The sequence below is a fragment of the Ceratina calcarata genome, unplaced genomic scaffold, assembly GCF_001652005.2.
Source record: "Ceratina calcarata isolate Rehan_Ccalc_2016 unplaced genomic scaffold, ASM165200v1 scaffold48.2, whole genome shotgun sequence".
In the NCBI taxonomy this organism is placed as follows: Eukaryota; Metazoa; Arthropoda; class Insecta; order Hymenoptera; family Apidae; genus Ceratina; species Ceratina calcarata.
Genome location: NW_017172225.1, coordinates 940,502 through 956,542, shown reverse-complemented (window position 1 = coordinate 956,542; position 16,041 = coordinate 940,502). Strand labels below are relative to the sequence as shown.

General features: G+C 46.9%; 1 protein-coding gene across 15 annotated transcripts in view; it reads left to right on the top strand.

Annotated features, from left to right (window-relative positions):
* LOC108627858 (protein daughterless) overlaps positions 1–15,625 on the top strand; it is a 75,263-nt gene extending 59,638 nt beyond the window's left edge. For 4 of the 15 annotated variants that reach the window (XM_026815849.1, XM_026815860.1, XM_026815859.1 and 1 more), the window contains 11 exons: positions 5,567–5,651; positions 7,477–7,613; positions 9,249–9,545; positions 9,724–9,885; positions 10,778–10,837; positions 11,287–11,439; positions 11,525–11,642; positions 12,717–12,870; positions 13,028–13,117; positions 14,484–14,629; positions 14,710–15,625. In XM_026815849.1, the coding sequence (XP_026671650.1) occupies positions 5,567–5,651; positions 7,477–7,613; positions 9,249–9,545; positions 9,724–9,885; positions 10,778–10,837; positions 11,287–11,439; positions 11,525–11,642; positions 12,717–12,870; positions 13,028–13,117; positions 14,484–14,629; positions 14,710–14,909 (1,602 nt within the window). In that variant the 3' untranslated portion in view covers positions 14,910–15,625. Of the gene's footprint in view, positions 1–5,113; positions 5,325–5,566; positions 5,652–7,476; positions 7,614–9,248; positions 9,546–9,723; positions 9,886–10,777; positions 10,838–11,286; positions 11,440–11,524; positions 11,643–12,716; positions 12,871–13,027; positions 13,118–14,110; positions 14,201–14,483; positions 14,630–14,709 lie in introns of those variants that run through there. The other 11 variants (XM_026815857.1, XM_026815861.1, XM_026815862.1 and 8 more) reach the window with 10 other exon arrangements.
* The last annotated feature ends 416 nt before the right edge of the window (positions 15,626–16,041 follow it).

Here is a 16,041-nt window from a genome sequence, read left to right as displayed (position 1 = left end):
AAGTCACCCGCGGCACGCAGAAGGGTCGTCGCTTTGCCAGCTGGCGAAAAACGAAAAAAAATCGCACACTGGAATTCGAAGAATCCCTCCTCTGCTCTACGTGCCCACACTCTATTCCCATTGCGTTTCTCTGACTCTGTTCGAGGCGTTTCCGATGCAGTTCCCCCTTTCACCTCTCTCTCTCTCCCTCTCTCTCTCTCGAGAAAGTTTATATAATTAACAGATCACAGATTTTTATACAAAATCGGATTCTGTCGTTGCAGCATCGTGACTCAATATATTAGCAATCTCATAATCAGTTATTAATTACCAGGCTCGCGATTAGAAAAGTTATCGCTAATCATAGACGGTGACAAATCCTCGGATCGAGAAAGTTATAAAATTTAGTGGTGCGATAATGAGTTAAGAGGTATTTGATAATCGTAATCGATATCGCCGTGCAGGTGCATCTTGCACCGAGATAAATAAATAGAAATTGCATCGGAACTGCATCGAATCATTAGATTACCGCTCGCCGAATCCAATTTTATTCCTTTCTCTCTCTCTCTCTCTCTCTCCCGCCCGCGTTCTACGTCAGAAATTCTATGAAACCGTGAACGACGAAGTTAGTTTATGCAGAAGTCCGAGTAGAATCTAAACTATTAACCAACGGAATGTCCAACATTCTACGCGGTAGAATCTAGGTTTAAACTGACGATTAAGCTTGGCCCGGGGCGGGCGAAGTTTCGTTCGGATGCTAAATCAGTGGGCTCGGTTGGCACGAAAACACCGGTTCGCCAGCCACGCGATTCGTGTTTCGAATCAGTTTTCGCGGTATAATCGAACCGATGGCGCGGTCGCTTTTAAATAAGATAAAACTCGAGGGACCCGAACGACTTCGAAGTAGAGTTTCTTTCTCGGTTTCCACTGGCCATTGACTCACCGGTTCAGAATGCGACTGCGAGACCCATGTAGAGACCGTCTCGCCCGCAAAAGGATCAAACCAATGGGAATCGAGCGGATCCAGCATAAATTCTGATCTTCGATACCTCGAGAATAAAGGAGAATCGTACTGCCCCTGGTAAAAAGGGTTGCTTCATATAAAAAGTTTCACCACTTTATTTTATCAAAAATTTCAACGTTATCATCGTGTCTGGACAGAATTCGAAATTGCCAGTTTTCACCCCGGGTCCGACTCGCTTCTCCCGAACCACAGGTACATACCACCGCATTCTAGCCATCGAAACTTCGTAGCATTCGTTTACCTCTCACTTTATTACCCGTAATTGATCAGGGACTCTCGGCCAAGGGTAGTAATCGATCGGTCGTTAAAAGCCGGTCACGTAGCCGATATCAGCCGAGTAATTGTTGATTATGCGACCGTTTGCGTCGCTATATACGCGCGGATACGCGTAATAAATAATTTAGACGTCGGTCGTGTGATCTCTGGTCTCTTTTCACGTGCCGGGCACCCATTCGGAATTACATATGCACACCTGCGCGCACTCCTACTGCGCGTGGAAACGATGTTAAAACGTACACCTTACGCGACGTCCCTCCCTGCGTCGAGTACCGTCGCCACCGGATCCACCGTCCCGTGTAAACGGCCCTAAGCCTCTTACGTCAGGTTTCCGCGAGTGGTTACGGCTGATAATTACCAATTAGTGGGGTGCCAATTAAAACGTGAAGCTTTCTCTCTCTCCGATCGAGATTTACTCTCCGCGCGCATAATAATTCTACCCGCGACTTCCCTCCGCTGTTTGCTCCCGGTATCTCGCCGCCGGGTTTCTTTGTTCGACGATTCGAAGGAATTTACTTTCGGTTAGTCATCCGCGAGTCGAGAACTCGAGGAACAAGACAAATAGCGGGACGATAGGATTCGAATTTGAATTGAAACTACTCGGAGGGGGACGAATCGATCGTAAAACAAGAACGATTTGTTAAGTTTACTCGGCAGAACGGCCGATCGGGTGTCGGATGGAATAACGTCGACTAATGAAATCTCAAATATTAGATGGCATCGTATCTCGTGTTTTGCAAAACTAAACTCGCCTCCTCCCGTTCCTCTCCCACGTCCTCTTTTCTCGCCGTGATACGATAAAGGCGATTCTGCGAAATCGGAGCCGCATAACGCTCCAATTCAGATACAACGGACAAGCTACTGTTTTCAACGGTGTAAAGTTCGATAGTCTTCTCTCCTTGGCCAATTAACTGCTTTTTACTCATCCCGTATTCCTTCTCTATTTTTACCCAGCCAATCATATTAAATAATTAATTATTCTCTTTGTTGAAAGATATTTGATACGAGTCTTCTAATTGATAGAACTTATTGAATTAATATCAGCAAATTACAATTAATTTTTTTCAAAGAGCCTGTTTACCTATTGAACCGTGGCGATTGTAATTGTTGTACTTTCCCCGGCGGCGGAGGAACGACAGTTTTTTACGGAGTGAAAAAATGTGGGAACGGCCAAGGCGATTCCCGTATTTTCTTTTCCTGAATTTATGTGTTTCACGGAGAGTCTCGTGTAGGACGGGCTACCGATGGTTTCCCATGGCGAAGGGTACGGCCAGCCATAAAGGAAATACCCGTAGATGGAATAGGCATGTTCTGACACAGGACGACTTCCGGTTGTGCCATTTCGAACGGCCGCGACGAATAGAAATCGAGACGCCCTCTCCTCTTTGTTTCCTCCGTGCAAAATAACCGCTTCTAACCGTTTCGCACAGGCCAAGTCTCCGGTCGATTTATCATTCTTGTATATCAAAAATTTAAGTATGCAGAAATGCACACGAGATCCGACGTACAAAAGTATTTGAAGGATCTTCCATTTTCGTTTTTAAAAGGTTTATTTTGCTGCCTATAACATTTGCAATTCGAGCTTATGGTTCATCATCGATAAGCACGTAATTAAACCGAAGGGAAATCTGTTGGGGTGAATTTTTTCCAAACCAGTAGTATAGGCCCGCGTGAACGGCGACAGTTTCGCGTAAGGGTGCGTGTCGGAAATTATCCGACATCCATCTACGACACGCCGGTCATTAGGCCTTAAAGACCGTTGCATACAGCCTTTTTACAAATCGCCTCCAGCCATTAATCAGTTATGCGAACGGTCGTTTCGTTGATAAGCCTCGTCGATTCTCCGCGCGTGGCTCGAAGAATAATACAGCCGAGGCTCAAGCGAACACGTCTGAGCTTCGTATTAAAATATAATAGGGAATCAGCTTCGTTCTTCGTGTAATAGCAAATTTTGCATACGCATTTTTACGACTCGCAAAGTTCACCAGATGTCTTCCATTAAAATTTAATTAAACCGATAAACAGATACGTTATCTCTGTTATCTATTTAGTCAGAATTAAGTGTGAACTGTATAGAAGAAAAGAACTTGTTGCTTCGATTGGGGAATCGATCGAAATCTGAAGGGGCTATAAACAATCGATGAGGGGGAGATTTATCGCGCTAATCGTATGCACGTAGGGAACATGGGACCGCGTTCCGATGCAGGTAGGAGAATTCTCACGGGGTGAAGACACCTGGTTTCGTCTGTTAGAAATAAACGTGGAACGATTAATAAGGGTATAATCGAGGGTCCATTAGGAATAGTCAACGGTTTGATATTTATTTCCGCCCACGTGTAGTCGACCGAGGAAAACGTCCCACGACTCGTCGTCTTCTCCGTAAATAAATGAGAATTGTTATAAATTTTAACCGGCAATCGAATTGACGGAGAGACGTAGTAGACTCCTAAGACGAAACAAATGGATAGAAGCGTGAGCCGGGCATCACGTGCACAATTTTCCGGAGACGTCACGTAACGCGACCCTTCTACTGTCCTCTATTTCAATCCTTCGGAAGCTAATTTCCCTGACAGAGACGTTTCCATTCGTTTTCCCTCCTTTTCCCGTTCGCGGCGGCGCCCACCGAGAAGAGGAACTAAATCAATGTAGGACATTTATATTGGCTGGAAATCGCTGACTCTCGGTCAACCCCTGGCAGACGGACACCCACCGCCGGGCATATTAAGATTTCTGATCCGGCCGCCGGACATTTTTATTATTGCGTGTCCACCCGACCACCGGCTGAGGAATAAAACGTGAATTATTGTACACGCGGCATCTCCTCGGTCTCGTCTCGTCGAGAGACGTGCCGTATAAAAACGAAAAATCGAATTCCCTAACGAACATCGAAGAGGGGAAGCTCAGTTCAATGGTCGTGTCGTTGTGAAATTGTTGGATTAAAAAACAGGGTAAAGCAGCAAAAGGAACCGATGTCAAAGCGATTCATTTAAATTAATATAGGTCCGGAGGCCGGGAACGGTTTATCAACCGATTAGCGGCGCGCGACTTTTTTTCCTCCCGTCCCGCCCGGGTGGGTGTTCGTTATTTGTACGGTCTCGTTATCGACTGCTGCCACCGATAAATCCGACACTTTTATCGCGCACAATTATACGTCCCCCGTTTCCTCCCACCTACCCTGGAACAAGCGATACCGAGCGAAGACCTTTTGTCGTTCGCTTCTTGCTTTCTAATTCTCATACTACTTTTCAAAAATATCCAAATCTTCGTCTTCGTTCTTACGATTCTCATCGCAACGAGTCTAACGAGCGTCTCTGTCTTCTTGTGCGCGGTGTAACGTTCGCGCGAGGGTGCTCACCCCTGTCGAAATTCTCTTAATGGATCGCTTCTACTCACGATAACTTGCGTTATCAAAAAGATCTTCTACGAGCCTAGGTGCTCTGCTATTGGTTCACATCCTCACCCCACTACACCCGGTAGAATCGGCGCGTCGACTCGCACCCAGCCCGCAGTCATTGTCAGTCTCGTGTCACCCTTCGCGCGCTCACCTTCCTTCTTTACTTTCCGTATAGTTCTTCGAGGGTGGTTAAAAATTAAACCAAGTGCTCTTTCGAAACGAGCGAGGGTGAAACTCAGTGAAGTTTTCCTTCTCCCCGTCGGTGAAGACGTTCGATTCCGGTAGTCCTCGCGTTAACCAAAAACTTGGCCTTTCGGGTCGCACTTTTGCTCGTTCAACCAGGCCAGTTTCGTGGGGGCGAGGGTATCTGGGAGAGAGAGAGAGAGGGGTTGGAAAAGTTTTCGGGGGTGGGAGCTCGTCGGATAAGGGAAGCGGTGTGGAATATTTTAACATACATCACGGTGAAATTGGGACGAGGGTATGCCGCCGCGGTTCTCCGCTCTCGCGTCACTTTCCAACCCCCTCATCGCGCCGGTGGATACCCGGCGCCGAGCTCTCTAGCGGTCATGTTGTCCCACCGAGCGATCTGACTACCCCGTCCCTTACGACAATATGTTTGTCTGCCCTGCTGACTATTTGACCTATAGAATGGTAAGAATCCCAACGACATCCTCGAGTTCTTTCGCGTGGAAAACGATCCCTTCCCTAATTGTGTCGGATCGTTTGACGGTGTCTATAAGAATGCCTGAAGTAACATTTTATTTACTGATCCTCTTGAAACGTCTTGAGAGAATGAGTCTCATCGAACATCAAAATTCATATGAGCTTCCAATGAAATCAAGGAAGTATCTTATGTATGTTTTATATTTTATGTATGTGTTTTTGTGTTGCAGTATGGCTCGGATGAATTCGGGCAAGACTCCCCTAGATACACCTCGCCTAAAGCTGCGGCACTTTACGCGGACTCCTATTATATCGGTGAGTAAAGACTTGACTTATTGACTTTTTAATTGTGCTCTTAAGTCTTAAGAGAATCTTTGTGATCACTGTTTCGAACTCGGTGTTGTTTTTTTATTACGATTAAAAAATGAAAACTGAACTGATTGCTGGTCGATGAGGTTCTTTGAAACATGCTAATGAGATTCTTATCAAAAGCTATTGAGAGACAATGGTAAGGAATGTCGAGACAGAAATGGTTGGTAGCAAAAAAGGAAAGGGCTCTCCGCGGTAACATGGCGTTCTCTTAACTGGCATCGATCGCGAGTCGAAAATCTAGGCCACTCATTATACCGCGACGCAACGCTAAAAGTTAACCAGTTCCGCTCGGATCGATCGATCCAGCTTTGTCGATCGCCCAGTCGTCTACGTCTATACGTATTATCTGCTCGGGAATCGCGGAACGATTCGAACGAACGATAAAAGGGACTTTACGATCGCAGTAATATTCAACTGTTTAACGCTCGCTCGTAAAATGCGCCTGGCTGTCGCGCATAAAAACAATAACAATCTCTCGGTTATTTGTTCCTAGTCGATCGCGTTGAAATTCCCGCGGGGTGGGGAAAAAAGGACCGAGGGAGGAGAGGAAAAAAATAAACTTTCTATCGGGCTCTCCTACTTTACGTCGATATAATTTAATCGCGTTACGAAACGCGATGCTATTTCGCGAACTGTCTCCCTCCCTCTCTGCACGTTCGCGACGCGTTATATTTGCAACCCGTGCGTCGATGCGTTCTGTTTGCTCTCGCGCCCGGGGCGTGTTTTCGAAACGGAAAATTTACAGGCATATCTACCATCGCGAGATCAACGAAAGAGTAAACCTTCCTTGGGAGGTTGAACGCGATCCAATTCTTTTCCATTGACATTCTTACAATTAGATCGTGGTTTTTGTAGAATTGAATTGTCTTTCCACCGTGACGTCGATGTATGTTTAACGAAATGGACTGAAATGAATTTCTGGCTTGTTCTCAAACATACGCAATCGCGCCATAGGGAAAAAGAGAAAAGTTCCGGAGAATTACCGTGGTAAATCAATAAGATCAGTAAAGTTGCGGGGTAAAGTTGTTATTAAAGATCAGAAGAGGGTAAGGAGGGCTCGTTGCGGCGCGTTCTCGGCTCGTGACACCCGGTAAGCGAGCGGAATACCTTATAAATGGGGGACGGAGGGTGGGTTTGGTTCGAGTCGGAAAAAGTTTTATCAGACATCGAATGCCGGGTAGTTCGGAGAGGACGACCGAGTAGTTTGGCTTAGTTTCCAGTTCCATCGTCGATGGAAACCGCCGCGGAATTATATCAGGCAAAAGTATCAAGAAATACGTTCCTCGGTGGCTTATTGCTGTTGTTTTCAACTGAAATAATAACCGTCTCTCATACCGGGTGTCGGCAACTATCAGAATTCCAATCCAAAATATCTGTCGATTATTATTATTATTATTATTATTATTATTATTATTATTATTATTATTATTATTATTATTATTAAAGCGTTGTGTATCAAAATTTCATACGTCTCGCATCCCATCTATTCTTTCACTCGGACCAATTTCGGTTTTCTTTCTTCACATTGACTTTTATCGCGTACGTTTCCCTAAGCGTCGAGTCGAACCAGGGACGATGATCGCGTGTCTTTTAACCGGGAAAGCGCGCATTATTCTAGCACGTGCCGACGTTCTCTGGTCAGTGAACGCCACGTGCTGCTATTTGTTGCTCCGATGCGCACACCGAATGCAAACGGCTCGTTTACCGTTGGCGAATTTCGTGCGATATCGGGGTAGGATTAAATTTTTGTTGATTCGTCTTGTTTCAGATGGGAACGCCGCAGGTACGGGTGCCGGGGACCCATGGACGGGAGGGGGCGGTGGCGTTCAGCCCCCATACAGCGGATACGCACCACCTCACCTGGCCCAACCGGCTTACCCCATGCACCTACCCCACGACCCCATGGTAAGCAATTCTCCTGTTCTCTCTTTCTTTCTCTCGCTACCCTCATCGATCAATCACGCGGCGTGACTACTCGCTCGTTTCTTCGGACTCGACACCCCCGACTTCGCGACGAACACGGGAAACACCCCTGTTGAAAATGTTGTCGCGTCGGTGGCGTCCAGCTGTTGGATCAAATTCTAATCTCGATTTTCGAACATCTTTCACGATAAACTACGGATTCTATGCGTTTACCGTAAAATTGTATCCGTACGAAAGTGGACACGGATTTCAATCTGAAGTTTCATCGTTTCGAACGATCGCCGTGAGTGGTTCATTTTACAGAAAAACACGCGGTCTAGTGGCAAGAATTTCTTTGTTTGGCACATTAAGCTCTCAACGGTAGACAATAAAACAGTGCGCGCGATCTCGCTCTCTTTACCCTCACTGTTTCTCGCGGCGTTTTCATCGAGGAACGTGGGCGTTAAAAAAATTGCGATCTCCGCGTTAGGCGTTTCCTCTCTGTGGAACGCAATAAATTCCGAGAGCTCGAGGCAGTTTTTCCGACTGACAGTAAGAAGTTCGACTCGTTTGACACCGTCGGACTCGGCGACCAGTCGCTCGACTCTTTGACCGGGTCGGATCGCTCCGATCTCTCACCGCGTCGATCTTAGGCTCTCGCGAATCGATTTCCACCGATCTGTAAGGTGGTTGAGAGACACTGTTGACAGTGCTCGGTGTACTCGGAGCAACGTCAAATGACTCACTGGCTTCTATATATAGAACGACCCTCCCGCTACTCGGTGTTTCTAGTCAAGTGCAGCCTTCGTTTGATTTACGCCGTTCATGGTTACCACGAAATCCTCCGGTTCCCAGCCCCGAATTCTCCACCGGGCTCCCCTCACCCTTTCGCAGCCAGTTAAATTGTACTCCGCCTACCGTCCATGAACGTTCGATTCCTCCTTGATCGTTAGAGAAAGAGAGTTCTTTCAATTACAATATCGACTTTGAATCGAAGTAACGCGGTGAAACCGTTCGCCTCTGGGAAAAAGGCGAGCGGAGGAGTAGTCGAAGGGGGAATAAAAGAGGCGCGTTACGCATAATGGAACGAGGTGAACGTTCGACGAACGACGTCGAGGCGGTCGAAAGGTTAAACATTTACGACCCTGCGGTTTAACGACCCCTTCCTTCCACGAAAGTCCGAAGAAACCCTTTCTCGAAACGCATCTCGGTTTCCAAATTCCCGTGGACGACAATTAACGACGGTCGTTTCATCGGGCGCGTGCAGCTCCCCTCTAATTTGTTGATAAATACTCTTCGTCGGTGTTCGGCCCGTTTAAAATTAGACGTTTTACGAGCCGAGCTTCAGTAGGTGCGAGCGAGGGATACACGGCCACTACTAAGAGTATCCGATATCAAAGCCGGTCTGGCCTCGGCTCCATTATGGATCAGCTTTTAAACTTCGATTCGGAAGGTCGTCGATAATTCTCATATTCGTCCACCGGACGTTTCTAAACGATTCCCCGTTTCATCTTCCTCTCTTCCATTCGTCAACTTGATAAATGATACGACAAGACGAACGAACGCTCTTATGCTCTGCGTATTCGCTGTGAAAAGGATTTCTCCAAGTACCGGTGAGATTCGATCATATTTTTCTAGGCTTACTCGGCGATGTCGCCGAACAGCGAACCAGCGGCACCGATTCTGGGCTCGGCGGTGACCAGCGCGGCCTCACTGCCACCGATGTCGACGTTCCGGGGTGGTAGCGGCGCGGTTGCGGCGAACACCGGGACCGGTGCACCATCCCCAGCATCGTTGCAATACAGTCACAGTCCCGGTGCGCCGACCACCGCGCCTTCGGTTCCCAACCCCGTTGCACCCGCGCCCGCACCCAGCCAGCAACCGACCACCGGGGACAACCTCGGCAAGACCCTCGCCTCTGTAGTAAGCACCAGAGTAAGTATCGCTTATCACGATTAGATGTTCGACATAGAATAAACACGAAACGAGTCTCCCATATTTTATCATCGCGTAAAACACCTGGAACTTCGACGTGTTTTATAATTAAGAATTCTCTCGTCGAATCGATTTTACGACGTTTCATGGAAAATACGAATGATGCATTTGCATGCAGATTTACCCCACGGACCAATCAGTATCGAGTTATAGCAGCAACCCCTCGACGCCGGTCAGTTCACCACCACCGTTAACGGGATCGGCGCCAGGATGGGCACCGGGTGCCGCACCGGTCTCGCCACACTTCACCCAGGATCCAAATCGTGGAACGATCCACATGGTATGCATCAAAGCTTCGTTATTTTTCTTACCGATACGCGGTCACTCCTCGCTGTGTACTCGTACCCGCAATTATACCCCTGGCAAAAGGATGTCGTCAGACGTAGTACGTAATAAAATTATAACGAAACGTCACGGTGTCTTTGTCTCACCTGATTTTTAGAAAACTTTTTGCCAGCGCGTATACGTACGTATTTCATCCGCGCCCTTTCGGCGAGATCAGTCGCGATCGTTTATTTAAATTTATTAGCGGACTAGATGCGTTCGGATCTCGTTGGAAGCCGCGGATGCACCTTCTAAAAACGCAGACACGCTTCATCACCGTTGCCACCGATGCGCTTTTACAAACAGAAATACAAGTCAAGGACGTTCTTAACAGATATATACACATATCGCGCCTCGTTCACTTTTCCTTACGATAGATTTTATCGTCTGCTTGTTCCCGAGTCACATCGAGATCGTCATCGACGAGTACGCGTATGAAATTGATCACCGATGATCTCGAGGTGACCCATACAATGAGAGTACCATTGTTACACGCTCTGACTTTTTTATTCCTGCTCGGGGGAGGATCGGAATGTCTTATCATCTCTGAGATCGAACAGGGGCAACGTGACTTTCCTGTTTTCTTGTCGTGCGACAATTTTGCTCGTGAAACTGCACTCGGGAAACTCGCACAGTCGGCATGGGGCACTCGCTGCTGTCTCTCTTCTAATCCTCCCCTGTTCAGTCATTCGAGCCGATGATCACGTTCGTTTTTACGTGTTCTTTTTTTAATTTTCTCTTTTTTTTTGTTCACCGTTTATCCTTTCTGTTTGTTGTGAACGTTGTGTTGACTTGGTTGTTCTCTTTTTTTTTTTGGTTTTGTTGTTGCGTTGGTGTTGTGTGTGAAGCCGGCGCCTGAACAGCAGAGGCTAGACGATGCCATCGGCTTTCTCCGCGACCACGCCGAGGTGAGGATTGCCGATTTTTAGTTCAATCTCTTTTTTTTAAATTACTACCGTTTGTTCTTGTTTCTGATCCTCTCTCAATCGAAACACCCAATCGCTCCGTGCATGGTTCACACACGATTATACGAATTTGAGAACGACGTCTACTTCTTTCTAACATCTTCCCGCAAATTAATTGAACAGTTTAATTAATTCTCACATTGCAATGAACGTAATTGAACGAATTCTTTCGATTGAAAATTGCAGTGCAAATTGATAGCATGCCTGATCCCTTTCGAGCGTTCAAACGAACCCCAGTCTCTCACTTCACGCTTTCTGTCAACTCAAATGTCCGTTTCGTCCTCGATACCAGCGTCAAACGTGGTCGAACACTTTGGACGCTGGCGTCGGAGACGTCTAAGAAGAAAAATCATCAAACAGCCGTGTAATCGAGTCGCATTTTGGATATTCTGTTGGTACAGGGTACGCGGATGGAGGAACGGCTGGACGATGCCATTAACGTGTTAAGGAATCACGCGGAGAGCCAACTGGGCCTTCACCTGGGTCCGGTTGGTCCACACGGGTCCCTATACTCCCACACGTCGCCGCCGCAACTGGATCACTTGGTGAGCCATTGATTCTTCGACGAACACTGTTAATTTGAACTTCTTAGGACAATCGTTGACTAAAACGTCTGTTTTATCGTTCCAGACGAGTCCTCACCCCGCGGTAGCGGTAACGCAACCTCAGGGATCTTACACCGGTCTCACACCCACGCCCGACACGGACGGATCTATTAAAATCGAAAGGTTACCCGTGACAAATGCCAGTAAGCATCAAACCATCTCGTTTCTTTATCGCTAGAACCATTCCAAGTACACTAATTCGTCTAAAGTCAAAGCAAACGTCGAATAAATCTATTTTTTAACGATCGGTACTCGGTGGTTCTAGCAGTGGTTGCAGTCGACGATTTCGTGAAACGGAGAATAAGTAAAAGTGTCAACGAGCCTTGACAGTAGTCGGTAACGGGCTATTCTATTCTCGTCGTCGCATCATCGAATAAATACTTTTTCCCATGAGCAACGAGAGAGGGAGGGGAAGAGTTCCCAGGTGTTCCACGGCAGAGTTAGAGCCCGATAAGGAAACGTTAGATAAATCACGCGAAGTAGCTAGCTACTATCCCGACGTCGTGCCTTTATTATTCTCGAAGACCTCTGTGTCTCCGATTGTGTGCGCGCGCGTGTCTCTTTGTCTCCGTTTCAGTCACTCGTTCGCTCTCGCCGCGAGTTGTTCTCTCTCCCTCTCTCCGGTCAGCTCTCGCGGCTAATGGAATGCATGAGTTTTCCACGGAAAGGGCCCTTCGCTAAAGGAACGGCTCTTTCCTCTCGGCCGCGACCATTTTTGGTCGATCGGAATTCAGACCAAGAATTGCCTCCTGTGATTCCCTTTCCCCTCCCGGTTTTCCAACAGGAAAAACTTTCCCCGAGGGACCGTCGATAGCTGGTTCAGTTTCGTTTCAACGATTCTCGAGTCCGGCGAGGAAAAAATTCCCAGTTTGCACACAATGACTGATTTATCACGACTTTCGTGCAGTAATAGTTAATGGATTCGCGTTTAAGGATACGTTCGTTGAATCAGTGTATCGTTTCCTGATACCTCGTAATTGGACGTTTTTCACGGTTCCGTGACTAAGTCCCGCGACCAAAGAGAATTCGAAGGTCGCCGCTGCTTCCATCCGCGTTTTTCCGTTGCGGTTCGTCGCCGACGAATCCTTAAACGAACTCGCGGTCTCCTTAAACTGTTTCATTCACTCCGTCTTGCGAATACCGGTCGACTCGCGACGTTAGCGATAACTGTGAAAGACTCATCGGAACGTTGAACGAACGGTATTAATAATGAACAGAATACGTCTCTTTAGAAAAGAGAAAGGATCCGCCGGACAGTAGCGGTGGCGAGACGAAACCCTCGAGCAGCGAACTGGCGGCTGCGGGCGTAATCGGCGCAGCCACGGTCAACTCGACATCTCAGGGAAAGGGAACGAAGAGATCCCGGAGATAGTAAGTATAATCTTGGATCTTCCGTAATACTTTCCTCGGATCGAGGCGCGGCATCGTGCGGTAGTGAAAATTCTACTAAAGTTCGATGTAACGATCATTTAAAAATCGTAACCGCAGTTTTGTCTCTCTTAACTAATCAATTGTATTCAAACAACCGTTGTTCGAGCGCTGACGAAGATTGCGACGATCCCAGCACCAAAGCGGTGCGCGAGAAGGAACGTCGCCAAGCCAACAACGTGCGTGAAAGGTCAGTGAACACACGCAGTAAGCACTAAAGAAAAATAAAGAGAACCCTTTTACGTCCTTTCCCTCAATACTACCCTACGTCTGCATGTCCTGTCGAGGAAGGAAAAGGGAAGACACGCAGTTCAAATGAAAAGCGTATATCGCATGCTCACGTTCCTTTTAAACACCGAGGCCCGTATTCTGGCGTGACAATTAAAATGTTTCTGGTTAAAAAATGATGCGAGAAAAGATCGCGACAGTGTTCTCGCGCTCACCTCCCAATCAGTTTCATTTTAATTCGGCTGCTTTAATTCGGTCCCCCCAAACACCCCAGGCATGCATACCCCTCTCTGTCTCTCTCTCTCTTTCTCTGTCTCTCTTTCTGTTTTTTTTTTTTTTTTTTTTATATAGTAAAGCACAATCGTTTCACTTGAAGTTTTGTTGTTGCATCGACCTCTTAGATATTTTTCGCGAGTTTCTCCTATGTATAATGAAGACTAAGTTTCTTTCAGAATCGACGTCGTTGTTCGAAGATATCGTCTCTTTAGTCCCCTGGTATTTTCGCACACACACACACACATATATGACTCTCCTTTAGTTCAAAGAAATCACCACTTGAATTGTAAATTGTTCTAGGTAACAGCACGAACACCTCAGCCCTTTCTATCTTTAAAATAGTTCGTTATCTGTGCAAAGAATACGGGCCTTCGATATTTTCATTGGAAACTCGGTTTCCAATTCCAATAACCACTGAAAATCGATCGTAACACATTTTAAGTACAGTAAAAATTGAGTGAACAGATCTGCTATTAAAATTGACCGATCGTTGTCCGTTCACTTGATTTTTCGACCAACCGGAGCTCTCTGCGTGTGTTCAAAGCGTATCGCGAATGAATAAACGAACGAAACGTCGATTTCGCTGGCGTGTGGAGTCGCGCTCTCGATCTGGGACGATGTGAAAAAATATTTTCGATCACGGTCAGGTGATTAATTGAGTATTGTTATTGCGCAACTGTTGTTCGAGCGCCGAAGACGAGGACGACGATCCCGACGTGAAGGCGCAAAGGGAGAAAGAGAGGCGGCAGGCGAACAATGCCAGGGAAAGGTAAGACCTGGAGGACGAATAAAAATTTCGGAACAACGATTTGGCCCGTATTCTCTGTACACGTGACGTGAAAGAAGCGATCGTGCTATTACATAGACTAAAATCTAATTTCCCTGAGCCGAGTCCGTTCGATCCTTCGATTGTACGAAAATAAACCCAAATGGAGAACGCCTGTTCCCAAATTCAATTGATTACACTATGAAGGATAGTAAATGATCAAAGGGTCAAAGGAAATATCCGGGGTATCGAAATGAATTCGTCTGACCAAAGATCGTTCTCGCAGGATACGTATCAGGGACATCAACGAGGCGTTGAAGGAACTCGGCAGAATGTGTATGTCGCATCTGAAGACGGACAAGCCTCAAACTAAGTTGGGCATCTTGAACATGGCCGTCGAGGTGATCATGACGCTGGAACAGCAAGTTAGAGGTGTGTTTTTTTGCGCTTTTACAATTCTCTATAGGATATCGGTAGAAAAGGCTAACGAAAAATAAACGTGGTTGTTATAGAACGAAACCTGAACCCGAAGGCCGCGTGTCTGAAGAGGAGAGAAGAGGAAAAGGCGGAAGATGGACCGAAACTGCCCGGTCATCTGGCAGCGCACATAGCTCACCCCCATCCTCATCCACACGCGCACTCTCAGCCACCTTTCTCCGCGATGCCTGTAAATACCCCTATTCGCAATTTAACGCTTAAGTATCCGCATTGATGCATGAAAGAGTCGAGTTCTTTGAATTCGTCGACGGGTGTTCGGCTGGAAATATCGGCTGACAGATCGGAGAGCACGCGCTGCACGAGCACGCCAAGAAACGGTGTCTGGTTTTGGTTTCAACGAACGCCGCCGCCACTTCAACACAATCCATCGCAGCCACAGTAGCAGCGGCTCAGCGGCGGCATGATCCTGTGTTAAAAGGGGGTAGATACGGCTTAAACTAGATATCCTCCCAAGTGTCGCAGGACTTGGACGTATGAGAGACACATAGAATGGATATTAAGCAGTGTGCACGTCTTCTGAACGTAATTATCACGTTCTATCACGGAGGCTTGGTTCGACCCAGTCGAAAGACACAGTTCGAAGGATACAGCGTGTCCATGTGGTGAAGCAACGCTGCGCGACGATATCCATAGTTTTCCTTTCAAAGACTCTGGGGAGAGAAGAAAAGAAAGAATGGAAGGTTGTATGTCGGTGCGAACCGTTCAAAGGGAGAGAGAAAATGAAAAAAAAAAACGAAGCGCGTGCTGTTAAGAGGCATCTACCCCTGTCCCACCCTCCCACTCCCCGAAGGCGGCTTGAAATTATTTTTATAAATAGCGAGAAGACAAAGGAGTATGGTTCCTCTCTTTCGAGATGTAAGAAGCGCGTGTAGTGCGATCGAGATTTTATTAAAGCGATCGGTTCCCCGGTAGAAGAGAACAGAAAGAAAACTACCCCGGCTCTTGTTCAAGTCCTTCCTTCATTCGCGCGTGTTCCACGCTCCAGAATTCTAGACGAACGAGGAGAGAGCGATCGACGGCCAACGACCGAGGACAATCGTCACTTCTAGAGCTGATCGAGTCATTTCGTTTGGAAAACGATTTCCTCGTTTACTTTTCTCGGCAAGACCGTTCCTAGAGCCTCGTGTAAATAATCGGAAGGCGGAACCGCGAGTCTTCTTTTCTTTACGATGGTCCTCGGTGAGTGGTAACGAAGAGAAAATTAGAAGAAAAAGATGAAAGTGTAAATAGAGGAGAGACGATCGTTTCAAAGTGTGATGAGAACACGTGACAAATTCGTTCTGGCTAATTTTCTTGTACTTACGCGTACGATAACGAGATCGGTAGAAAAGTTGAAGTCAACGGGC